Here is a 26,749-nt window from a genome sequence, read left to right as displayed (position 1 = left end):
ATTAGGCACAAAATAATCTGAAACAACCAAAAGAGCAAATGTATCCAACAGACGTGAAGATTCACGTGTAGATTAACCTCATAATCATTGTGTAATTTCAAATCCAAAGTGATGTAGTACAGCGCCAAAACAACAAAACATTGTCACTGTCCAAATACTTGGAGCCCACTGTATGTACCGGACGAATCCTAAGATAATACACAATAAGAAGCTATTGAGACGTGCTAAATAGATTTTTCTCAGATGCCAGAACAGCGCTTTCTGTAGCTGTCGGGAATGTTTTGAGCGCTGTGTTAGCTAGCAAAGTTGTGCTGTCTTTAGTTTGGCAAGCAGGCAAAAGCAAGGATGGCCCTATAGGCTAATTACATCTGCCAAAGCATCTTCTATTAACTGAGAAAACCACTGCAAATGGTTCAAACATATTTCCTCGTTGAGGGGCTCATCTGGATCAATGAAGGACCGATAAAAAGGCAAGGACGAAAATCAAAACGCACAAATCGTTTTGTAACCGACGTGCAACGTTGGAACGTTTATATTAACCAACGAAATTACAGCGCATTTTTAGGTAGTTTCGAAAATCAAAACGCATAAATCGTACAACAGAAGTAACCAAGGTGAAACTACCTAAAATGCGCTGTTATTTCGATGCTTAATATCATGACTTTGAATAAAGATTTTAAAAAATGTGCAACTTTTACAAGTTTGGAATCAGACAGTGTTACTGTTCATATCATTATCTACATAATGTTGTTTACATTTTGCAGTTCCGTTTTTTGGGTCATGGAACAACACAGTTTTGGTAGGTGGCCCTTGGACTATTGTGTCAGTCATCGTCAGTCACAAAGAGGGTGTCTTGTCCTGCTCCCAAATACTTCTCCTGCATTCATCCCAATCATCAGCAACAGAGCATTGGGTAGATACAATTCTGACACCAATGTGTGTCCAACTGCAATGGTAATAATATGGCTAATGGTTTGCCTTGAGTGGTGGGTTTTGACACCCTTATGTAGGTGTCATAACTAGCCATAAAATAACTCAAGACATGTAACAGGTCTAAATGTAGGTGTCGTGACAGTGTTATGACAAGTTATGTCAGCTCTTATGACATGGTTATGACCTTATTAGATGTTATGACACTATAATTAAAGTAAAGTGCTACCGCTGAGTTTATAGAGTATTCTGATAGCCTGTGCTGGATGGAGCCGTAGAACAAAAGTATGGTTGAATAAACTACCATGAGACATCAATAAAACATAATACTGTATCAGTAAATAGGATACGGTAAGACTGAGTGGGAAAACATTGCTTGTATCGAACTTCATATTTTAGTGTGGACAGAGCAACACACCCCTACTACTGGCAAGGGATAAAGCCGGCAGCATTGATGTCTGTCCCCCCCTGGAGAACGGGAGCACTCTTTTAGCATCTGACAGAGCCACCAGACAGAAGGGAGATCACATAAGCACCAGTGGCCTCTCCAGACAGGCAGCCTTGGCTGCTGTTTAAAGCCTAATCAATGAGGAAACATGACCTGTGACAATCTGAAATGTGCCGATTCTCTGTGGCATGGAATGGCAAGTGATCTGACAGAAAGGTTCTAAGAAAACAAAGTAACCATCCATAATAACCAGAGATAATCATGATGAAAATAGTAATGTGTTTCTCTGCTGTTTATGTTGAATAATCACACTTGTGAAACGGCATCTTACATACAGCACAACTCCTGTGAGAACTGCTACAATAAGCATATGATTTACTGGCTTCTTCTACAGCCTAATCAAACCGTTGAACACTGAACAGTGGTAAAATACAGGAAGAGCTCTTTGACTTCAGCTTGCTGACTCTTGTGATTCGGCCCCTTTTGCTGCAGGCACTACCTTCAACGTCCAAATCCATTAGTGATTTCTGTACTACTAAAGCGGCGCTCGAGGGAAACCATTTCCCTGCATTAATGTCCTTCTTCCACCGCAGCGAATCAAACTCTTAGCCTAATGCCTCAGTCTACCTTAGCATGCTCTCTAAATAACTCAGGTTAGGAGCTGGAGAGCAGCACAAAGAACCGAGGGAGAAAAAGATCCCATTCCAGCGTTACATTTTTAAAGCAAAACAATTTATTATCAAGTACAGTAATATCAAACAAAAGTTAAAATCAGGTTCACAAATGAATTTTTCCACAATCCGCATTGCTTCACTTTTGGCAGGTACAGTACAGAGAATGACTTCAATCTTGGGGATTTTTCCATGTTAGTTTGTAAGTTCTTGCTACGTAAATGTGGAACTGCTCTGCTGACACCAGAGCAGAGTAAAAGGCGATTGACAGGGGTGTTTGGGTGTCAGAGTTCGTAAAGTGCTTCTCCCCCTATAACACTGGTCAGTCAGTCCTTGAACAGTCATATGTGGGCCAGGGGGAACTAGTCCTCATAGGTAGAGGGGTGAACTGTCTTACTGCCAGTCAAAGGAGCGCTTCACCAGCCGGTAGAAGTTATGGTTGTGCTCCCGGAGGTAGGAGCGTAGCTGCTGCAGCACGGTACCGTTGACGGCAGGGTGGGGACGCCCTTTGGACTCGTGCAGGCAGCGCTCTCGCCCTTCACTCCGGATGCAGTAGAACCCCTTGGTCTGGTTGAAGTAGAAGTTGGAGGACATTATCCTGGGGGGCAGGTTGAGAAAACGCTCCACCTTCTGTAGCTCAGGCAACGGGTCCCGGATCAAAGTATCCCCATCCACGATGTGGATCTGCTCTAGGGGGAAATAGCGCAACCAGTTGCTCATGTGCATGTCGTAGAGGCTCCGCTGGATGGCCTTATAGCGGGTATTGAGGGCTCCGCTGCGCACCAGCAGGTTCTCAATGGCCTGCACTGGCTTGTGGTTCTCCAGGCGGTTGAAGTAGACCTGGGTGTAGTCTGAGATGACACGTTCAGTTGGGTCCCGCAAGATCAGCAGCAGCTTGATGGAGGAGTTCATGGCACGGATGCGCTTTGGCGCCAAGGCAGAGGTGAAGTAGCCTGGTGTCTTCTCCACTGTGATCTGGTGTGGGTAGGAATATGGCATCAGCTCACGGTACCAGTCAAATCCCTTAGCGTAGTTCTCATCCCAGTCGAAAAAGTGCACCTCTGTGGCAGCGGCAGCGACCTCAGGGTGGATGTCTAGCATTTCCAGCAGGGCTCGTGTGCCGCCTTTACGCACCCCAATGATGATGCTGTGGGGGGCACATTTACTAGTCCCCAGGGGTGGAGACAGAGTGTCATTAGCTGTGAGTCCAGGACCTACATCCAAACTCTGAACAAAATCTGGTGGGGCAGCATATGTCTGGAGAACCAGGAGGAACACTGCTACCAGCAAGCAGGCCATGGTGAGGGAGGGTGATGAGAAGATGGTCAGAGAGGGAGGAGATCAGAGAGGGATGTCCTGTTGTTTAGCTGTGGATCAGAGCCATCTCTCGGAGATCAAAAGATGACAGGAAAGGAGAAGGGAGCGGTTTTCTTCTGCCATTGACCATCAGAAGGAGGATGAGGAGGAGAAACCACAGCCAGTCCGAAGCACATCTGGAGAGACAGAAGACAAGAAAAGAAATGGACTTAGATTTTCCCATCTGAATAGCTAGCAAAGGCCCAAAGCACTTTCTTATTTTCCCTGACAAAGCTTTCTAGTAATTCATAGAATGTATGTCTGACTCAAGTGTTTCGTCTCCTTCGGTTATCATTATTCGTCTCTCATTTTGTCCTTCTATCTCCCTCTCAGATCTCTCCTTCCCATATCAAGAATCACTTACGTTTAATTCTATGCTGTAATTTCACAGGAATATACTTTTTTTGCTCATTAAAATGTGTGCCAGATATGTGGGAGCGTGACTCGGGCCAAAACAGAGGTCACACTACTTCATCTTGTTTTACGGGTCATAATCCTCACTCAAATCAATACAGTTAATATCCACCCTGGAACATTTCAATCCCAACAGCAGAGGTATGTTTTAAGGACACAGTGTGGCTGTAGAAATAAGAGGAGTTTTCAGTTCTGGATAACTTAGATTTTCCATACACGTGAAGCAAGATCAAAAGCAAGGCCAAGTGAAGGACGTTATGTATTGGGACAAAGTATTTATGTTCTAGTGGGTTTCCGTAGCCTTAGTTCTAACGTTAAGTACCATGGGCATTGAAGTGGGTTGTTGAGAGTAGACTTCCTGAAGTAATGTAAGATGCACAACTCCAGTACATACCCTCGTTGAATCTAAAACGATTTCTTCATCCCCATTCCCGCATGAGTCTAAAGTTAATCTGAAGAGTCAAGATACAACAAAAGGTAGGACTAGGATTTAAAATACTGGATATAGTGAACAGTTGAATCCTTCTGACCTTAAAAGTAATCTCAAATAGTTACGAGGAAAACATTTCTCCATGACAGTCAAAATAACTGCTCTGCTGCATAAACATCCAACGAAAAGGTCATGGTAAGGCTATATAAATATGACTTTATTATTTCCACTTTGCTGTTTCCCAATATTAAATCAACCACTACCATGATTGAATAACCAGAAAGCTATTGCTAAGGAACAACAGTAGTCACAGCTCACTCTGGATGAAGCCTCCCACTCCCTAAACAGCAGAGGACAAATCTGTTCCCCACTTCCCAGAGGGTTGTCTGTTCCCACGGTGCCACTACTAGCCTCCCCCGCTCTCTAATCAGGTCTTCCCATTGCAGACTGAAGGGAGTGATACCTGGACCGCCATAAAGCTCTAATCTCTGGCCAGGGGGGTCCAGGGGGCTGTGGATGTTAAGTATGGGGCTGGGTATGGGGCTAAGGATGGGGATAGAGCAGGGGCTAGGTAGCTGTGGGTATGGGAATAAGGCTGGGGGCTCGACCAAGATGTGAAGTTGAGGGCTTGGTATAAGGTCTGGGGCTGGGGTCAAGTATGAGGGCTGGGGCATGGACTAGGTATGGGGGCTAGGGCTATAGGGGATGCAGCCCTGTGGGCTGGACCATCCCAGAAGCACTGTGGATAAATAAAAGGTGGTCTACTGTGAATGTCTGCGTAGGGAGCCACTTACGCGCTGTGACAGGCACGTCTGCCTGTCAGCGCTTCCATGGCAGAGAGCTGCCAAGTCCAATGCTAACAGCCAGGCAGCCAGGCAGCCAGGCGACCTTCCTGTCTTATCCAATTCCCCTCACTCCCTCAGCACACCGCCACCTGGAATGAGCCATTGTTTCACATCCCGCTGAGCTGCATTGCTTTATTCAAGGCTTGATGCATATCTTCAGGTTTTCATTCATCACACAGTATCTCAGCATGTGGCAGAGCCTTTAACTAAAAAATATTGGACTATTTGAGATAGAAACGGAATACCGACAGATTACAGACAAGAGACTGGCAATATATTTAGTCCAGAACTAAGTAAGAGGTCACATTGCAGTTGGCTGAATAAAAGAAGATATTGAATACACTTTATTTTTTTATTTTTTTACAAAGACATGAAATCAGAATGCCCATTAACACCTGCATGCTTTACATCTGCAATCATTTAGCTATGCCTACCTACGACGATCACACACACGTGACACTGCGTTGATCTTCTGTGATCTCATTTTACAGTTTGTCAGTGGCTGCAGAGACTGTGGCTTATTACCTCATAGCATTATCACGGAGAGCCTGAGCCAGTGTAGCTCATGGTTCGACCAGATTATTCATCATCCTAGGAGGCACAGAGGGAGAAGCCACAGGTTTCCTGTTCCACAGGAACCCAACTACCACTAATTACAGCCAGCTATATCTAATGCATGGTCTAGAATAGATCCCAACCGATATGTGATTTTTGGGTTCAATACCAATTTTAGGGAGTCAAAAGTCACCTCTATTTTTACATAAATTGAGATCCAAATGATTAAAATACATATACATGATTAGGCCCGGCTCACAGTCAGCGTTTCAGTTCATCCCAAAGGTGTTGAGGTCAGGGCTCTGCAGGCCAGTCAAGTTCTTCCACACCGATCTCTACAAAACATTTCTGTATGGACCTCCGTGCACAGGGGCACTGCCAAGCTGAAACAGGAACGGGCCTTCCCCAAACTGTTGCCACCAAGTTGGAAGCACAGAACCGTCTAGAATGTCACTAATTTGAAGGGGTGTCCACATACTTTTGCATATACAGTATAGTGTACTCTAAATGATGATTTCAATAATATCATTATTTAAGAACATTTTATTTGTGGTTTACAGGATATACACCAAAAATAAACTACATCCTCTATAAATATGACAGTAAAAGTTTAGTGCACCTTCTTAGGTAAAACTTAAAGATGTGTCTTTCTGTGGTAGTGGATAAGAAGTATCCAAAAGTCTGTGCTAAACCCACCACAAGGGTTGGTTGGCTGAATGAATTAAACTTTGACTCAAAGTAAATCTGCACTGCTCACAAATAAGCATAAGCATTGAAATGCAGTAACATGGCGTTCATAACAGGTGTCAGCATTTGCCTTGAGTAGATCTCCTACAGTTTTCAAAACAGCCAAAGGTCATGTAAACACAGTGGCGTGTATTCATGAATGCCAAGGGAAGCCAGGCTTCTCCAAAAAAATTGACCAAGAAAAACTAAAGAAACATACAAAATAATGTATTTCGTCTATCTGTGTTTCATACATTTGTTTCAATTTGCAAGAGGCTGAATGTACCCCACTGGAGAAAGTATCCAGGCTAACGAAACAGCACCCCCTCTGTCTCATTATGTGTAGCATATCTATCCGATGCTGTCTGGCCAAAAAGAGTATGACTTTGTTGCTAGCTAGCATTGGAGCTTTCAGGCTAGTCTATCTAGTGGTTCTTACGTTGTGTAACAGAGCAATAGGTCTAGCTATGTACTTGTTATTTGTTGAGTCTAACATTAATTTAGAAAAGTGTCTAGTTAGCAAGCTGAGATCAACGTTAGCTAGCTTGCTAATAATGTTTTGAGGAGAACAGGCTAGCTCCCTATAGAATCAAGACAAGAGGGGATGGCAAGAACGTGAGATGTGCAGTTGCTTCATCTGGCTGAAGCAGTGCCCAGACGAGATGAGACAGAGTTACCTGCTACAGAGATAAAAAGGTGAGATCTTTCAGATTCTATCTTGATTAGCTAGTGAGATTTCAATGTCGAACCAATGCAATGATATTCATTAATATTGGCTTGCTATGTGAACTGCTTTTTCTGAAAATGTCCATCTCAGGGCCGGCCCTCCCATTAGGCAAGACTAGGCAATTGCTTATTGCAGCATTTGAATTTGGGGCAGCATTTTGGAAATTGGCTGCCGCCCTCCGGCGCTTCTGATCGGCTACTACACCGCCAGCGGCGCCCCAGCCGCCAGCTCATAGCTGTTGCTGCAGTTCCCGCCATCACCCCATATCCCGCTTCCCCCGATGTTCCTTCCCATTATCCTTGATAGCTATGGTTGTGTGTTTTTATAAGTTAATCCAATTATGAAACATTAATAAAAATAAATCTACAAATTAAACTATTGTATTGTTTTTTAAATGTTTGTGTGAGGAAGATGATTATTGATTAAGGCAGTAGCCTAGCATAGCCTGTTAACGTTAGCTAGCTACTAGTGGAAATAATATCTGCTAATAGTAAGCTATAGAGATTTGCAACCAAATTAGCTACCATGTCTAAGAGACAAAAACTAATCAGGAAGCAAATATATTTATTTTTTAACTCATGAGGAAAGAGGCAATCTCTAAACCAAAGTGATTCGCTGCATGCAGTAATGTTCATCAGCCAGTGTGGAGAACAACATGACTCCGAGGACAGGCCGTTCAATCACCAAGACATACGAGCCACCGTTCAATGGTTCTCGCAGTGAACCGGAGGAGTCCGAGCCATCCACTTCCACTGATGACAGCTCTCTGGGTGGACAAGAACAGTTGGTCGCACCAGGCCAAGCCACACATCCAAACAATGCCAACAGAAAACCTACTAGCTGGGACCTGGACTCAGATTTGTCGCTCCACGTCCCGATGACATTGGTGCTGCTGCTGCAGGATATCAATCCGAGGGCCTTTTTTCAGCCAATACAGCGCGCACTCGCTGGACCTGGTTCTCTCTGATGCAGCATCATGTTGCTTGGCGGCAGCTGAGTTAACAGCTGAGTTTTAAACACCTTGGCGGTGGCTGAGTTAACACATTTTTACACACCGCTGGGATGTGCTGAAAGGGAACGTGGAAGATGGCATGAAACAATTTCACAGTGAAATCCTTTAGCACCACAAGATGGGAGAGCCGTGCATTACAAAATCAACTTCCAAGAAGCAGTGCATGCTTTTGCTGCCAGGAAGGCCAGGCAAGTCAACTTGCCTTTGAAAAAGGTAAGAATTGATCATAAACTCTCATTAATTCTATCACAGAGTAATTTTTAAGATGACTCTTAAAGCACTCCATCACTCTCCTTCTTGGTCAAACAGCCCTTACACAGCCTGGAGGTGTGTTGTGTCGTTGTCCCGTTGAAAAACAAATGCAGAATGCTGTGGTAGCCATGCTGGTTAAGTGTGACTTGAATTCTAAATAAATCACAGACAATGTCACCAGCAAAGCACCCCCACACAATCACACCTCCTCCATGCTTCACGGTAGGAACCACACATGTGGAGATCATCCATTCACCTACTCTGTGTCTCACAAAGACAAGGTTGGAACCAAAAATCTCAAATTTGGACGCATCAGACCAAAGGACAGATTTCCACCAGTCTAATGTCCACTGATAGTGTTTAGTATTTTTATTGGTGTCCTTTAGTAGTGGTTTCTTTGCAGCAATTTGACCATGAAGGCCTGATTCACACAGTCTCCTCTGAACAGTCGATGTTGAGATGCGTCTGTTACTTGAACTCTGAAGCATTTATTTTGGCTGCAATTTCTGAGGCTGGGAACTCTAATGGAATTATCCTCTGCAGCAGAGGCAACTGAGTCTTCATTTCCTATGGCGGTCCTCATGAGAGCTGTGGCTTCACACTTTTTGTGACTGCACTTGAAGAAACTTTCAAAGTCCTTGACATTTTCCGCATTGACTGACTTTCATGTCTTAAAGTAATGGACTGACGTTTCTCTACTTATCTGCTTTTGCCATACTATGGACGTGGTCTTTTACCAAATAGGGTTATCTTCTGTATACCACCACTACCTTGTCACAACACAACTGATTGGCTCAAACGCATATAACATATGGGTCTAAACATCAGAGTTACACTAGTGTATGAGTCGAAAAGCAGCACTGGACCCTTGTTCTTACCAGATGCTGTTGAGAATTAAGAAGAGCTGGATGACGATGTAACCGAAGGGCAGGATGCCCCCCTCCTTGTCAATGGGAGCATGCCTAAGATCTCACATTACACCAGGGCCAATATTCACAAAGCATCCAATGCTGCTTTTTGACTAACAGTGTTACCCCAGCATACCCTTGTGTTATACTAGGGAAATTGTTTCCATAGCTAGTGCTGGCAGTGAGGACTTGTGAAGAGCAGAATCATCAACCTCTGCATAAATCAAAACAGCTGCTTTGTGGGAAGATGTTCAAGTTCAGTTAGCCATTGTTAGGTAAATGCAGGCTGAAAAGTACCAGCGGCCTGACTGACTGCAAGTGAGAGCAGTTCCGCTAGAGCCATGGTTTAGTGAGACACCATGGTTTAGTGAGACACTGGTGCCAAACCACGTAGATGGAAAGAGAAAAGTCTGAGCCTTTTAGGTAACACACTGAGGTAAATCATATATGGAAATAGGCCACACAAGTAGAATTGCTGATCTAGGGTCAGGTTGCACCAGGCAAAATCATTTTAGGATCTAAAATTAAAAACTGATCCTAGATCAGCACTCTGTGTGAACTCTTTGTGAATACTGGTCCAGATGAGACAAGTTGACCCTAGATCCCTGGCACAAGCTATTGCAGAATAATTACTGGGGACTGAAACAGGGGAGTTGGGAGACACTGTGGCCCTGTCCAATGTCACCCCTGGACAGGGCCAGTCATGAAGGAGCTTACTCAACCACTGAGGCAGTGGCTGTGCGGCAAGCAGAGCCAGACGTGTGCTTAGCAGATATGATAGAGACACAACATTATTTGAATGACAATTCAAACAGAATTCAGTATCCTTTATGCTGATGATTTGTAAAATTTGAGACAGAAAACAATGCAGTACAAATACATTAAAACATACTTTGCAATGTAACACAGATACAGATGTGCATTAGGTGGTTTAAAATAATACAATTATTACAGATAGTTAGTGGTTCTTCCTTTAAAAGTTGCTTCACGTTATTTAAGTGTCAGCCATTGTTGCCATTAATGCTAGTTTGACCACCAGAGGTCATCTTTGAGAACCATTTGACAATTTTTTATATTGGCTGAACTAGAGAATTTGAAAAAAACTTTTTTGTAAGAACATAGTATATGGGATTGATTAAGAAAAATGTAGCTTAATTAATTTGGTGTTTCCATTTTTTTTTTAAGTAAACAGTCAGGCGCTGTACAACATGACCGTTCGGGAGTAGGCTACTAAGAGCAAAATAATACTAACATTTCCACACCCTAATTGTAGGCTAACCAATACCAAAACAGAGATTAATTGAAAATTAAAATGTAATTGATTTATCAAGACCAGTCCGAAGCGGTGCTGAAATAGTTGACCACACGAAGGTAGGCTATTGCTTCAAATCCTATAATAACAAATTGGATGACTTTGGGTGTTCCAGTAAGCAACAATGTTGCCTTCATTAGCCTATTTTCTTATTAATTTTTCAGCTGTACCTTGAGAAACTGACGATACAACACATACATTGATCTCAGCAAGGCTTTACTCAAGGTCGTGGAGCTGAGGGAAAGTGCAACTAAAATGGAGCTGAGATGTATTGTACAGTAGTTGAAATAAACATGTGCATTTTGTATTTATTTATCGTTATTTTATTAACGAAAGCATAAAGATGTTGATGAACAGATACTTAAGCATCGAATACATTGCAAGTTGGGGGGGATTTTCACAACTACAGGAGCCGGGCTATTAAACTAATCGCTGCATAACAGATTGGCCCTCGGGGACTCTATCTTCAATATGCTTTAAATGCCACAATATCACAAATAATTGAACACACAACATGAGCAGATTAACTTGATAAAAAAATAACTATTTCGGAGAAGATTGTTTCAAATACCCTAAAGTGAGCGATTGTAATCTGAATAGAAAAGTCCATTCTTGAAAATGGGGCGAGACATTCTTACTAATTTGTAAATAAAGCCAGTTGGTTATTTATAATTATTTATGTTTTTAGAGGGAGAGAAACCAAAAGCCCTCCGTGCCTATATATATATATATATATAAGAATAATTATGGTTCCACGGGGGCTTGTTACAGTGTTGAGCAGTGGCCTAGCGGAGTGGACCCCAGCTGATTATAGATAGGTGGGACTGAAGTCCAATCAAGCGCACCACAGTGAGGTAAGGCCATGGAGCTATCCTTCTTCATAACCCCTCTTTATCGCGTTCATTTTGTCGTCACTGTCACCTGCATAGGGAGTATTTGTATTCGGGAGTATTAGACCTCAAACCCACTGCCCCTTTACATAGAGTAAAAGAAGACAGACATCCTCAGCTTTCTCTATATTTCAAACACCCTCTTTTTCTCCCTCTCAAATGCCTGATGGCCAGGTTCAAACACATCCCACACACACAATGCCTTTATCTGAGCGATAAAATGCCGTCCTTGACCCCAACTGTCTAATTTCAATTGCTGTCGCTCCCTCTGTCTCCCCTCTTCGGTCCGTCTAATTTGACTCAACTCCAGTTATCCTTCCCACACTCTTTCACAAACGCTGTGAGACCATATCAACAGTATGGCTTTTAAATAATGGATACATTATTTCCAGAGCGATCACTGGGTATAATAAAAAAATTCTCTATGACTTCCCTAGCTTAAATTGTATGATGTAGAACAAATCATATTCTTTCTCTCTCTCTCACACACACACACACACACACACACACACACACACACACACACACACACACACACACACACACACACACACACACACACACACACACACACACACACACAGAATGTGTTCCATCATATGAATCATATCTTAAAATATATATATATATAAAAAAACACTTACATTGGCAGGCAAATGTACGTTGTTCTGCCAGTGATGTAACAAATTCCTCCTAAACTGGGTACAAAACATTATTCAAAGCACAATGAATAATTCAGTTGTTTTATTTTCCAGGTTTATGACACATTTTCATTTGGATATGGTATTGTAAGGAAGGACTTAAAAAGCACTTTATGAAACATGGGAGTAAGTCCTATGTAGGTCCCTCATCTCCACACTAAGAGTTTTAACACGACAAAACATTTAAGGAGAGTTATAAAAAAAATACCTGCGGATACAAATCTCACTGAGCACAGACATCAATTCCACATTGGTTCAACGCAATTTTATTGAAATGACAATATTGATTCAACCAGTGTGTGCCCAAATGGGATATTACCGAAGTGTTAAGCTGCAAATTTCACATGTCTCGTACCACTTTCTCATAGCACCTACTGTGCGTAGGTAGTGTACGAGAAAAGCCTACCTCCAGATCTACCCCCCTAAGAGTAGAAGAATGTAAACAGCTCTGTTTTCTTCCGTTTGGTTCCTAATGAACGGTGCAGTGCATTCGGAAAGTATTCAGACCCCTTACCTTTTCCCACATTTTGTTACGTTACATCATTCTAAAATGGATTGTTTAAAAAAAATCCTCAACCTACACACAGTACGCCATGAGAAAAAAAAGACATTTTTGCAAATGTAATAAAAATAAAACAGAAATAACTTACTTGCATAAGTATTCAGACCCTTTGCTATGAAACTCGAAATTGAGCTCCGGTGCATCCCGTTTCCATTGATCATACTTAAGATGTTTCTACAACTTGGAGTCCACCTGTGGTAAATTCAATTGATGGGACATGATTTGGAAAGGCACAGGCCTGTCTACAAGGTCCCACAGTTGACAGTGCATGTCAGAGCAAAAACCAAGCAATGAGCTCGAAGGAATTGTCTGTAGAGCTCCGAGACAGGATTGTGTCGAGGCACAGATCTGGGGAAGGGTACCAAAACATTTCTGCAGCATTGAAGGTCCCCATGAACAGTGGTCTCCATCATTCTTAAATGGAAGAAGTTTGGAACCACCAAGACTCCTCCTAGAGCTGGCCACCCGGCCAAACTGAGAAATCGGGGAAGAAGGGCCTTGGTCAGGGAGGTGACCAAGAACCTAATGGTCACTCTGACAGAGCTCCAGAGTTCCTCTGAGGAGATGGGAGAACCTTCCAGAAGGACAACCATCTCTGCAGCACTCCACCAATCAGGCCTTTATGGCAGAGTGGCCAGACGGAAGCTACTCCTCAGTAAAGGCACATGAGAGACCGCTTGGAGTTTGCCAAAAGGCACCTTAAGTACTCGCTGGTCTGATGAAACCAAGATTGAACTCTTTGGCCTGAATTCCAAGTGTCATGTCTGGAAGAAACCTGGCACCGTCCCTATGGTGAAGCATGGTGGTGGCAGCAGCATCATGCTGTGGGGATGTTTTTCAGTGGCAGCGACTGGGAGACTAGTCAAGATTTAGGGAAAGATTAACTGAGCGAAGTACAGAGAGATCCTTGATGAAAACGAGCTCAGGACCTCAGACTGGGGCAAAGGTTCCCCTTCCAACAGGACAACGACCCTAAGCACACAGCCAAGACAACACAGGAGTGGCTTCGGGGACAAGTCTCTGAATGTCTTTGAGTGGCCGGACTTGAACCCCAAAATCTCTGGAGAGATCTGAAAATCCCATCCAACCTGACAGAGCTTGAGAGGATCTGCAGATAAGAATGTGAGAACCTCCCCAAATACAGGTGTGCCAAGCTTGTAGCGTCATACCCAAGAAGACTCGAGAATGTAGTCGCTTCCAAAGGTGCTTCAACAAAGTACTGAGTAAAGGGTCTGAATACTTATGTAAATGTGATATTTCAGTTTATTTTTTAAAACATTTGCAAACATTTCCAAAAGCCTGTTTTTGCTTTGTCATTATGGGGTATTTCATGTAGATTGATGAATAATTTTTTTATTTTTAGAATAAGGCTGTAACTTAACAAAATGTGGAAAAAGTCAAGGGGTCTGAATACTTTCCGAATGCACTGTATCTTTGTTAGCCTTTGTAATTCTAAAATATGGTAGCGTTCATAAGGGCATGAAATCAGCAGAAGGCAAGGCAGGTTGACGTACTCAGAGTGGATTTATTCACAGGTCTTGGTGATCCAAAAGGTGAAAGCCCATATCATACAAAATATTCAAGTAGAACTATCCTTTTCTGTTATTCAACATTCTGACTCCAAAGCATGGAGCGTAGGCCACGTAGCCTATTTCTATGTGTACTGGAGGCGCGCACGCTCCTATTATGCACAACAAAAATGACAGACAGGAATTACGCAGCATTCAAAACAACTGGGAACTCTGAAAAACACGAGGTCAAATCATGACGTCAGTGATCTTCAGGTCGTAGCATTAGAAAGTGGCCCGAGTTGGAATTTCGAGTTGGATGACCGTTCAAAAGCGATTTTTCCCAAGTTTCCGGTTGTTATGAACAATTAAATAAACAGAACTTCTACCTCATTAGTCTTTGTGAAAGTTCATGTGCACTATAAATATCGTGCCCACTCAGAGGGTAACATATTGACCACACCGTTCGCATTACGTGCGCTGCAAAATAAAATGTACACAGATGTTATTCAACAATTTAATCCAAACTGCTCTCGTGCATCAACGAGTGTCTGCGTAGCCAGGCGGTAAAATACAACTTAGTTCTATTTGACGCGTTGCAAGTCCCGCCTCTCCCATCTCCTCATTGGTTTTGAGGAGCATATGCCCACATGGGTGAATGAAAGATGAACTGAGGTCCACACTCCACTCCAGTCCAGTTGGTGGTGGTAATGCACCTTAAAAAATTGGTTGCAAACCACCATATAAAGTTCAAAGAAGTTCACCGTGCTTTTACACCTGCATTGTTTGCTGTTTGGGGTTTTAGGCTGGGTTTCTGTACAGCACTTTGAGATATCAGCTGATGTACGAAGGGCTATATAAATAAATTTGATTTGATTTGAAAGAAAGACTGAAGGAGGAGAGATTACTAGAAACTAACTTGGTTTACCCTTTTATCTGTGGATTAATTGTCGAAGTAGAGGACCATGCAAATTTCAGGTAAAATAAAAACCCAATGTTTATATCCCAGAACAAATTAGCTAGCAACAGCAAGCTAGCTAGCTAAATTGCCTTAAATATTTAATACTTTTTGACCTGTGCCCAAATTAATATAGTTGGTTCAGAGTTAGTTTTGAAATTTCAATCTGCGTGTCCTGATCACGTCTGGAAGGACAAAAATCAACAAGCATGCGATATTGCATGCAGACGCATGCGCGCACCCGGTCTAGTCAGCATTTAAGAAATGGTTTACTATAAAATGAAAATGTATCGTAGGCCTATCACACACTAAATGGACATGTCTACGTGTTCCGTTAAACGGCACGGGATGGAATGACAAAATGCGAACAATCATTGTAGTAATAGATGGAATATAGATTTACCAAATATGGCCTATGCATTTAGATGTGTGAAAGCAACAGCAAACATTTCAACAAGAGAAAAACAAATGTACTCTCTGCCCCTATGGTGAGTCTTCACCACAGTAATTCATTTTAACAACAAATTACAAAGTAACTTATACATTTCAAGAAATTGTTACATACCAAAAGACCAGTAGGCCTATGCTAGTAACTGTTACCCTATTGCTGATGAGCTTGCAAAGTAAACCGTTAATATTCTTGAGCACCAATTTTGGAGACGCACATTTATTTATCACGGCAATCCTCTCCCTCTAAAATGTGATGTTTGCGCTGCACACCATCCTATAGCTGTACAGCAATCTGTTCGCTAGCTCACCTGACCTGTGTTGATTGACAGTTTGCTTGTCCAATCAGAGTACAGTGTGTGTTTCACTAGGCAATCTGTTGCAGGTTTGGGCGATGCTGTGGCTACGGTCTCTGGCATGTAAGGTAATCCAAGTAGACTCAGTGCCACAAAATTAGTGACAAAACATTACAAAACCTGGCCAGATAATTTCAAGTCATCCGTCTCAAGTCAAGTCCCGAGTCTCCAAGTCAAGTGAATTTATATTCTGTCTAGTCCCAGGTCATTAAATGTGTGACTTGAGTCAGACTCGAGTCCACAACTCTGTTTACTTGATATTGCTACATTGACATTTCCCAGTAATGATGCATGTTTAAGAATAGAGTAAAACCCAATTAACAGAGTTCTGTGTAAACAAGGCCACATTCATTTCAATGATTAAAAAGGCTTTGTGTCACTCCACCATTCCTCCCGTAATAGCGCTCTATTTTTAAGAAAATGATTAAGCGCCAGAGAAAGAGTACATTTTCATAGGAAGTACAGACCTGTTCAACAGGCCAGGTACTTGAGACATTCCTTGAATAAATGTTTTTGCAAGCAGCATATATTCAAAAGGTCACACAAGGCGCTTAAGAGATAAGGGAGGTAGGTAGGAGACTGCTGCTCTCTCATCAACATCATCACATTGGAGTTGGACAATGTATACCTACAGGGCCCCCCGGTGGTCAACAAATAAACTTTTGGTCATTTATACCCACCCCTGTCATTCACCATTATGTGAAACCTGGCTTATCTGACCAGCACTAATTAAGAAAGACCCAAAAACTCAAACAACTAACTTGATCCCAGTCTTCAAGTTTCACCCCTCTGAAACAACCGGTATCTTAAGATGTCCTTCTCTTGATGAACACAGAACACACACAAATAGAATGAATAGATTATATTTCTATGGCACCACATACATCAGACTTCCCACACCATATGCTGAATTGTGAATGATAATGGCGATGGTAGAAAATCTAGTTTGGGCTGAAATTGGCGAGCTGTTGGCAGCGCTAGCTTTGAAAAAAACTATTTGGCTATTTCTGTAGCGTGTGAGTAAGGCTATGACCTAATCCAAACCCACTTGTCAGCCGAGGCATTCATTATGGGATGCCGAGAGTGGGTAATCTGCCATTAACTGGTACACTCAAATACACGTCCTCAGCGCAGACACTAATTGTGGCGTTTTAACTCTAATCTTTTGCTCTGCTCTTTGTTCAGTTCACTGCAATGGACTTTACTGTTGAGAGCAACATCTCACAATTAGACACCTGTCTACCCACCACCATCTGTAGATCGCAGCACTTGGCTGGTTCTCAGTGTGTGTGTGTGTGTGTGTGTGTGTGTGTGTGTACATGCATGTGTACATGCATGTGTTTGCCCACAACATAGATCCATGATGATCCATATAAATGCCAGAAGGCAGTTGTAGGGATAGTCTACAGCACATTAAGGTGCACAGTATTCCCAATGAGCATGCCCCCAGCGAGCACTAACCTTTTGTGGGTTTGGAAACTGACTAGATACCCTGGCAGCCAATATGACCCAACATATCCATGCCATCGAATCATCCCTTACCAGTGGTGTAAAGTACATAAGTAGTACTATAAATTAGTTTAACAGAAGTAGATTTTTGGGTGTATCTGTATTTTACTATTTATATTTTTGACAACTTTTACTCTATTACATTCCCAAAGAAAATAAATGTAATTTCTACTCCATACATTTTCCCTGACACCCTAATGTACTTGTTACATTTTGAATGCTTAGCAGGACAAGAAACTGGCCCAATTCACACACTTATCAAGAGAAAAAAACGGTCATCCCTACTGCATCTGATCTGGCGGACTCACTAAACACAAATGCTTTGTTTGTAAATGACTTAAATGTAAATGTAAATGATGTCTGAGTGTTGGAGTAAACCACTGGCTACCTGTACATTTAATTAAAAAACAAGAAAACCGTACCGCCCGGTATGCTTCATATAAGGAATCTGAAATTATTTATACTTCTAGTTTTGATACTGAAGTATATTTAAAACCAAATACTTTTAAACTTCACTCAAGTATTTTACTGGGTGACTTTCACTCGAGTCATTTTCTATTAACGTTTTACTTTTACTCAAGTAGGAAAATTGGGTACTTTCCACCACTGTCCCTTACTCTAAAAACAATGGATATATAGGATAAACAGACATGGAAATGGATGATCGGTCTACCCTGCATCACATAGAATATGCTGTACCATATACTCCCAAAGTGGTTTTGACATTTGTTAAATGTAAATCGTCAGACATTTGACATCAACTGATTTTATGAGAGTCACGTCATACCATATAAAAAATATAAAAAATCCCGACCGCTGTGATGGAAACAGTTTCAAGTTTCAGTACAATTTTATAAAATGCGACTCTTGTTGGATCGGTAATATTAATTATGCGAGACATGGCAGTGGAAAAATCTTTATGCGTAAATATTGATATAATTAATCATCATATCAAAGACAACTTGGAGTCATGCTATGATATGTGGTCCTCCCACTACAACTCGTGAAAGCATGCAGTTTATTAGGCTACAGATTAAATAAATTATGATGAACTTCACAGGGTGGTGAAAGTCATTCTGGTGACGAGGATCTTATTCTGGTGACATGATGATCGATGCTTGACTGCAGTTTTAGAAAAAACAAACAATTATTGCTTTATCCATAATAATCTCATTATGTAGATTAGCCTACCCCCACTTGTATCTGTGAGCTGTTGGCTAGAGCACCCATGCCAAGACCAGAGTCGGCACATTTGCAAATGAACACAGCGGTTTGTGACAAAACTTTTGGTTGAGTTGAAAATACTTTGAACTTTAGACTTTTATTGGGTACAATTGCAAATGTGTAAGTGGAAAAGTACATTTAGAATTAGCATATTTGCATGAAAAATCTGTCACCAATTGGATGGAAACCTAGCTATTGTTTAAATTCCCTGGCCGATTTACTCAACACCCCTGGATTGGTAGATGCAGCTATCAGAACCCATGCAGACGCACTCATGGAATCTGTCTACAGTCAGTCAGACATAATAGTGACGCTGAGGAAAGGCTCCAATAAGAGTGGCCAGATGAGCTTCATTCTACCAGACAGTTCTGATAAAACATTCCGGTAAGACGAAGACGCAAGCATAGACAAAGATACAAGAAAGGCACACAGAGACAAAGACAAGCATTTAAACACAAACACACAGTATCACACCATGCATCTTTAGGTATTTTCAAAAGAGTCTGATCTCCAATTTGGAGGTTCTCATATCGTAAATTGGTCCAAAGTTCTCTGAAAGTTAATTTTAAAAAATCTGAGTCGCAGATATGCACTCGCTCTCCCTACTTAATTAAAAAAACATACATTTCAGCTTAAATCGCTCCTTCCCCTTGTTCATTCTCTGGAAGGCTGAGCCAGGCTTTCTCTCCAGACCACTGGAGGCTGCTGAGGGGAGGACGGCTCATAATAATGGCTGGAACGAAGCGAATGGAATGGCATCAAAACCATGCGTTTGACGCATTTGATGCCATTCCACTTACTCCGCCCCAGCCATTACCACGAGCCCGTCCTCCCCAATTAAGGACGCCACCAATCTCCTGTGCTCCAGACTCTCCAGGCCTCACACAAGCTGCAATACGCACATTCATTCTGGATGAATTATATCATCAAATAAAAAGCCGGGCATCTTGTGATGAACTTCGGTGGATACTCTTCATCTTTGGTGAATAGTTTAATGAGGGGACTATAGCAGGGCCTCTTTAGTGCTGACAAAGATTTCAAAGCAGCAGGAAATCACAGAAAAAAAAAGAGTAAGAATCATTTAGCAAATGCGTTTAGTTTTTTTGTTTATCCTCCATCCAACGGACTCTGTTCATAAGCTGCACAGAGCAAGAGTATGTGGAGCCATTCTGTGTCGATCTCAGAGTAGGAGTGCTGATGTAGGATCTGTGCCAGTATCTATAAATGCTCTTAGAGTAGGAGTGCCGATCTAGAATCAGTTTTGCCTTGGGGATCATAATGCCTAAGATTATATGGACATGTAGCACTCCTCTGTGACAAGGGCCCTTCTCTCCTGTCCATATACTGTATTGTTCATTAGGATTAAAATTAAATACTGATCCTAGATCAGCACTCCTACTTTGACAAGCTTTATGAATACAGGCCCTGAACTCGCCAACTCCGTGTATTTTCTGGAGTTGCTTCTTCCTCAACACAGCTCGCATGTGCCATTCTGGAAAGTAGGCCTACCAAATTCTCTAGAGGGGTAACCAGTAACCACAGACAGCCATAACTTCTGATCGTCTACAACTTTACAGCTGGTATACGTCTGTGTTCTCCACATATTAGACTCCGTTCCCTGCTCTGGCACAATAGAGTTCTATTGGACGACATGCACAGTGCAGTCCCGCCAGAGTTTGCGTCATGACAAATATGTACATAGCAGGCAATGAAGACAAACATTTCTTGGGTTTGGAGCTGGCCCTTCTGTGATCTGATGCCGAATGCCAAGCACTAAAGCACTTCGACTGCTGCTGCAGCTGGGATCTCCATTGGATCCAAAGCATTTTCCAGTTTTCCACAGAGTGTTAGGTATCTAGTGCAGTGTGTCCTATCTGTAAACCATTCTAGCCTAGACTGTGAGATATGCAGATCAAAAGTGCTATGGATTGGTATGGACATCGGCACTGGAAGCTCATTTGCACATAGCGCGTGACCTTGATCTCATGCAAAAACAAATCTTCACAAGACGATCCCAGTGCCGAGTTCCCAGAAGTAATAGTTGTTGCACTACTACATGCATTTTGAATTTTGTCCTATAGTTATATTGTATTATATATATTTTATCCCAGGCCCCCGTCCCCGCAGTAGGCCTTTTGGTAGGCTGTCATTGTAAGTAAGAATTTGTTCTTAACTGACTTACCAAGTTAAATTTAAGGTTAAATAAAATAAAATATTGATTGTAACCTAATTACTTAGCTCTTTTGTAGGTAAAGGTGGATAAGGTCAAGTCTGTCTGTGCATAACCTAACGTAGCAGGCGTAAAATAAATGCATGAAACTAGATCCTCGACTATTGGTATTGAGGAGAAAAACTGGTCGGGGGAGGTTCAGTTCAGTTAATACAGGAAATGTGGAGGAGGAGTTAAGATGGAGTGTCACCTTGTTAACGTTTAAAAGCGTCTCTTTCCCTGGGGCGGCAGGGTAGCCTAGTGGTTAGAGAGTTGGACTAGGAACTGGAAGGTTGCAAGTTCAAACCCCTGAGCTGACAGAGCTGTCGTTCTGTCCCTGAACAGGCAGTTAACCCACTGTTCCTAGGCAGTCATTGAAAATAAGAATTTGTTCTTAACTGACTTGCCTGGTAAAATAAATACATAAATAAAACATTCCCTTGAAAATCAGAACATCCGGTTGTTGGAGACATGGCAGATGCAAGTCTGTGCATAATGTACAGTACCAGTCAAAAGTTGACACCAACTCACTGCAGGGTTTTTCTTTATTTTTCTATTTTCTACACTGTAGAATAATAGTGAAGACATCAAAACCATGAAATAACATATGGAAACACCTGAGTAACCAAAAAAAAGTTAAACAAATCTGTTATATTTGAGATTCTTCAAAGTAGCCACCCTTTGCCTTGATGACAGCTTTGCACATTGGCATTCTCTCAACCAGCTTCATGAGGTAGTCACCTGGAATCCTTTTCAATCAACAGGTGTGCCTTGTCAATTTGTGGAATTTATGTCCTTCTTAATGAGTTTGAGCCAATCAGTTGTATTTTGACAGGGTAGAGTTGGTGTAGAGAAGATAGCCCTATTTGGTAAAATACCAAGTCCATATTATAGAAATAACAGTTCAAATAAGCAGAGAGAAATGACAGTCCATCATTACTTTAAGACATGAACGTCAGTCAATCCGGAAATTTGAAGAACTTTGAACTTTTCTTCAAGTGCAGTCGTAACAAACCATGAACCGCTATGATGAAACTGGCTCTCATGAGGACCGCCTCAGGAAAGGAAGACCCAAGTTCATTAGAGTTACCAGCCTCAGAAATTGCAGACCAAATAAATGCTTCAGAGTTCAAGTAACAGACACATCTCAACATCAACTGTTCAGAGGAGACTGTGTGAATCAGGCCATGGTCGAATTTCTGCAAAGAAACCACTACCAAAGGACATCAATAATAAGACGCGACTTGCTTGGGCCAGAAAATACGAGCAATGGACATTAGACTGGTGGAAATCGTTCATTTGGTCGGATTAGTCCAAATTTGAGATTGTTGGTTCCAACTGACGTGTCTCTGAGACGCAGAGTAGGTGTATGGATGATCTCCGCAGGTGTTGTTCCCACCGTAAAGCATGGAGGTGGTGGTGTGTTGGTGCTTTGCTGGTGACACTGCCAGATATTTATTTAGAATTCAAGGCACACTTAACCAGCATTGCTACCACAGCGATACACCATCCCATCTGATTTGTGCTTAGTGGGACTATCATTTGTTTTTCAACAGGACAATGACCAAACTTACCTCCAGGCAGTGTAAGGGCTATTTGACCAAGAAGGAGTGATGGAGGGCTGAATCAGATAACCTGGCCTCCACAATCACCTGACCTCAACCCAATTGAGATGGTTTGGGATTAGTTGAATCGCAGAGTGAAGGAAAAGCAGCCAACAAGTGCCCAGAATATGTGGGAACTCATTTAAGACAGTTGGAAAAGTATTCCATGTGAAGCTGGTTGAGAAAATGCCAAAAGTGTGCAAAGCTGGATCAAGGCAAAGGTTGGCTACTTTAAAATCTAAAATATATTTTGATTTGTTTAACACTTTTTTGGTTCCTATAGGATTCCATGTGTGTTATTTCATAGTTTTGATGTTCACTATTATTCTACAATGTAGAAAATTGTCAAAATAAATAAAAAGCCTTGAATGAGCCAGTGTGTCCAAACTTTTGACTGGTAGTGTATGCGTTTGTTCAGCTGCTGTCTGAACACACTTTGTATCCCTTCGGAAGCTAAACTTTCTGCAGTATCCTTGTAATTTCCCCACTCGTAAACGGAATAGATCGGAGGGGAAATGTTTATCTATAATGACAATCTCTAGCTCCATTTCCCTACATCACAGCTCTGGCTCTACAGCAGAGAGGAGAGGAGTGCTAGAGATATCTGATTGGGCAGATGTAAACAGCATCTGAGCTTAGTATTCCCTAGTAGTGAGCTGGGCTAGATTATTCCCAGCATGTCCTTCCCCTGCGATGCCCACGATGCTGCACCCCAGTGCCCATCTCCACCGAATGGCAACGTTGCTCCAGAATCTGCCTTCAGCAGAGCGCTCGACCAGCGTTTAACCTCAGCGAGACATTGGCAAAGATGCATGGCAGATCTATTGGTTCTCTCACTTTCTCAGCTCCTAATACTTCCTCTTTCGTTCTCCGTTGGGACAGTGTTTTAAGGGAGGTTTTGGGTGTGTGAAAAACAATCTAGCACTTTACTTAGAGGGTATCTATCTAGGAGGTGGCCATGTCATCAGTTGAAATCAGTGCAGGGTGAACAGCAGAAAACAGCTGAAGGTGTGAAAACTCATGGTAATTATTTCTGACTCAAAGTAAACTTTATACCCAAGAGGGAATTAACTATCTGATGTGATTTAAAAACATAAAAGGCTTTCATAGAGGAAATTACAGTGATTCTGTTTGTATAGTATACGGTCTGACAGAATCATGTTATAACTGTGTAATCAGGAATTGCTTGGGGCGGGAGTTCTTTTACAATAAACGGCCTTCTGTTGCTGGTTGTCTATTATGCCAGAGCTACAAGTCCATGTTATAGTTATCCAAGCCCCAGAACTCTCACTTTCCTCTCTATGCTATTTGAGCAACCCAAAGCAATACATTTGCAAACATACAAACATGTCCATAATAATATTGCTTAAGAACAGTGCAAAAGCTCATTGTTTGTAAACTTTACCATAAAGTACATGTGAAGACACAATAGTTGGCCCGGAGTTAAATAATCAGCACACAAGTATTTTTGAGATGCCTTATCATAACGGTAATGACTTATCGTCCTAACTTCTGTCACTTTCATCGTGCCTCTTGTTCTGCTCTGCCCATGAATAAGTCATCAGGGCCTTTGGCTTATTGCTCATCGTTCCGCCGCCTCCGTGGCCCTGTAAAACCAACTGAAGTGTTTATGGGAGATAAGAGGCGATGAAGGTCGCACGCCCAATAACACCTTTTTATCACTCCACGTTCTACTGCGAGACATTTTACTTGAGAGCCCACACTGAAGATGAATCTTTAATTAGAGAAGTTTCTGGACCCAAAATAAGAGGCATAGCAGGCGAATAAAAACAGCCATTGAAAAGGGCAGCATCTGAAGGATCTCGTTGGCCTGGTCTGGCGCTGTGCTGTGTCTGCCAGCCTCAATGGAGAGATAGGAGCTCTGTAACCTCACAGCAAGATCTGTAAAAAATCATTTTGGGGAGAAGCATGGTAAGCTTTTCTGCAACGCTTGAATGTCATGATTGTCTAGACTTCAGAATCGTATCGGAATGAGTTCAGTTTTAATCAATTGTCTTTATCTGCTCAGGTCATTCTACATGTCTGTCAAATTAGTGACAATGGCATTCATGTAGTCTGCTCTCATTTCCCACATGTCTAACACTACCCAGAGAGCAGAAAAGGCTTACGAATGGAGGAAAAAACATGTACTGTATATTTTAAGGTTACTCTTGACATGAATGTGCCTTGTTGGTCATGGTGATCATACTTAGGACACAGATGAGATGACAACAAATGCCATGACAACTACTCAGATTTCATGCAAGCAAAACAAAACATTTACCAAGCCTTGGATCACCACCAACATAACAGCCAAGCCTAGGATTCCATTTAAAAAAACGTCACCACCATACATGACCAGACAGACGGACTCCAAAACATCTGGCACAAACATCCTCGACTTCTAGCCACGCTGCACCAAGTCGTCCCTCTTGACATCCTATAATACTCAACGTGTGATGATATTCGACAGAAATGTTAAAAAAGGTTGGAATCATAGGCCATTCTATTGCAACTCCATACAAATGTTACCTTTCAGATATCTGACTAGGAGTTATAAGTTATAATTAGCAAAGCACAAGTTTCACCACTAAAATAATGACTGGCGCTCCCATTCCCAGGTGTCTGAATAATCACGGAATTACTTACTCTACCAGACTGAGGAAGAGCGATTGTGGCCTTGATTGCATAATTTACCAAACTCCATAATTATCTCCACTCCACAGTGAATATGTAGTAGTCAAGGGGACTTATATGGTTTGTTTTTGTCCCAATGACGATGATCATCATCTGTAGAAGACTTCATGCAAAACAAAACCTGTAATAAAGGACTAATTGCCTTTGATATTATCACAACCATCCCAATGTTATGTTTGAACACCTACAGTGGCAAGAAAAAGTATGTGAACTCTTTGGAATAACCTGGAATTCTGCAATAATTGGTCAGAAAATTTGATCTGATCTTCATCTAGGTCACAACAAGACATACAGTCTGCTTAAACACACAAACAATTGAACATTTTCACGTGTCTTTATTGAACACACTGTGTAAACATTCACAGTGCAGGGTGGGAAAAGTATGTGAACCCTTGGGTTTTAATAACTGGTTGACCCTCCTTTGGCAGCAACAACCTCAACCAAATAAATGTTCTCTGTAGTTGCGGATCAGACCTGCATGACGGTCAGGAGGAATTTTGGACCATTCCTCTTCACAAATCTGTTCCAGTTCAGTAGTATTCTTGGGATGTCTGGTATGAACTGCTCAAGGTCATGCCGCAGTATCTCAAAATTGGGTTGAGGTCAGGACTCTGACACTCCAGAATACTTTTTTTTCTTCTGTCGAAGCCATTCTGTTCGGATTTACTTCAATTGGCGGACAGATAGCCTTACATTCTCCTGCAAAATGTCTTGATAAACTTGGGAATTCATTTTTCCGTCAATGATAGCAAGCTGTCCAGGCTCTGAGGCAGCAAAGCAGCTCCAAACCATGATGCTCCCTCCACCATACTTTACAGTTGGGATGAGGTTTGGTGTGCGGTGCCTTTTTTTCTCCACACAGTGTTGAGTTCCTTCCAAACAACTCAACTGTAGTTTCATCTGTCCACAGAATATTTTGCCAGTAGCACTGTGGTACATCCAGATGCTCTTTTGCGAACTTCAGACGTGCAGCAATGTTTTTTTGTTGTTGACAGCAGTGGTTTCTTCCGGTGTCCTCCCATGAACAGCATTCTTGTTTCGTGTTTTACGTATCGTAGACTAGTCAGAGATGTTAGCATGTTCCAGAGATTTCTGTAAGTCTTTAGCTAACACTAGGATTTTTCTTAACCTCATTGAGCAATTCGGCGCTGTGCTCTTGCAGTCATATTTGCAGGACAGCCACTCCTAGGGAGAGTAGCAACAGTGCTGAACTTTCTCCATTTATATACAAGGCTTTTAGAGATACTTTTATAACCCTTTCCAGCTTTATGCAAGTCAACAATTCTTAATCTTGGGTCTTCTGAGATCTTTTGTTCGAGGCATGGTTCTCATCAGGCAACGCATCTTGTGAATAAGCAAACTCAATTTTTTTGTGTATGTTTTTATAGGGCAGCTCTAACCAACATCTCCAATCTCGTCTCATTGATTGGAGTCCAGGTTAGCTGACTCCTGACTCCAATTAGCTTTTGAAAAAAAATAATTAGCCTACTTTTTCCAA

The 26,749-nt window shown here is 42.0% G+C and overlaps 1 protein-coding gene across 3 annotated transcripts in view; it reads right to left on the bottom strand.

Moving 5' to 3' along the window:
- Window positions 1–1,675: 1,675 nt before the first annotated feature.
- Window positions 1,676–26,749, bottom strand: part of LOC124037186 (heparan sulfate glucosamine 3-O-sulfotransferase 1-like) — a 67,535-nt gene continuing 42,461 nt past the window's right edge. The window contains exons 1-2 of one of the 3 annotated variants that reach the window (XM_046351858.1): window positions 15,771–15,890; window positions 1,676–3,542 (exon numbers count right to left, since the gene is read on the bottom strand). In XM_046351858.1, the coding sequence (XP_046207814.1) occupies window positions 2,443–3,348 (906 nt within the window). In that variant the 5' untranslated portion in view covers window positions 3,349–3,542; window positions 15,771–15,890 and the 3' untranslated portion in view covers window positions 1,676–2,442. Of the gene's footprint in view, window positions 3,543–4,213; window positions 4,513–15,770; window positions 15,891–26,749 lie in introns of those variants that run through there. The other 2 variants (XM_046351859.1, XM_046351856.1) reach the window with 2 other exon arrangements.

The sequence above is a fragment of the Oncorhynchus gorbuscha genome, linkage group LG06 (genome assembly GCF_021184085.1).
Source record: "Oncorhynchus gorbuscha isolate QuinsamMale2020 ecotype Even-year linkage group LG06, OgorEven_v1.0, whole genome shotgun sequence".
Taxonomy (NCBI): Eukaryota; Metazoa; Chordata; class Actinopteri; order Salmoniformes; family Salmonidae; genus Oncorhynchus; species Oncorhynchus gorbuscha.
The sequence above is the reverse complement of the archived record's forward strand: the minus strand, read 5'-3'. Positions and strand labels throughout refer to the sequence as shown.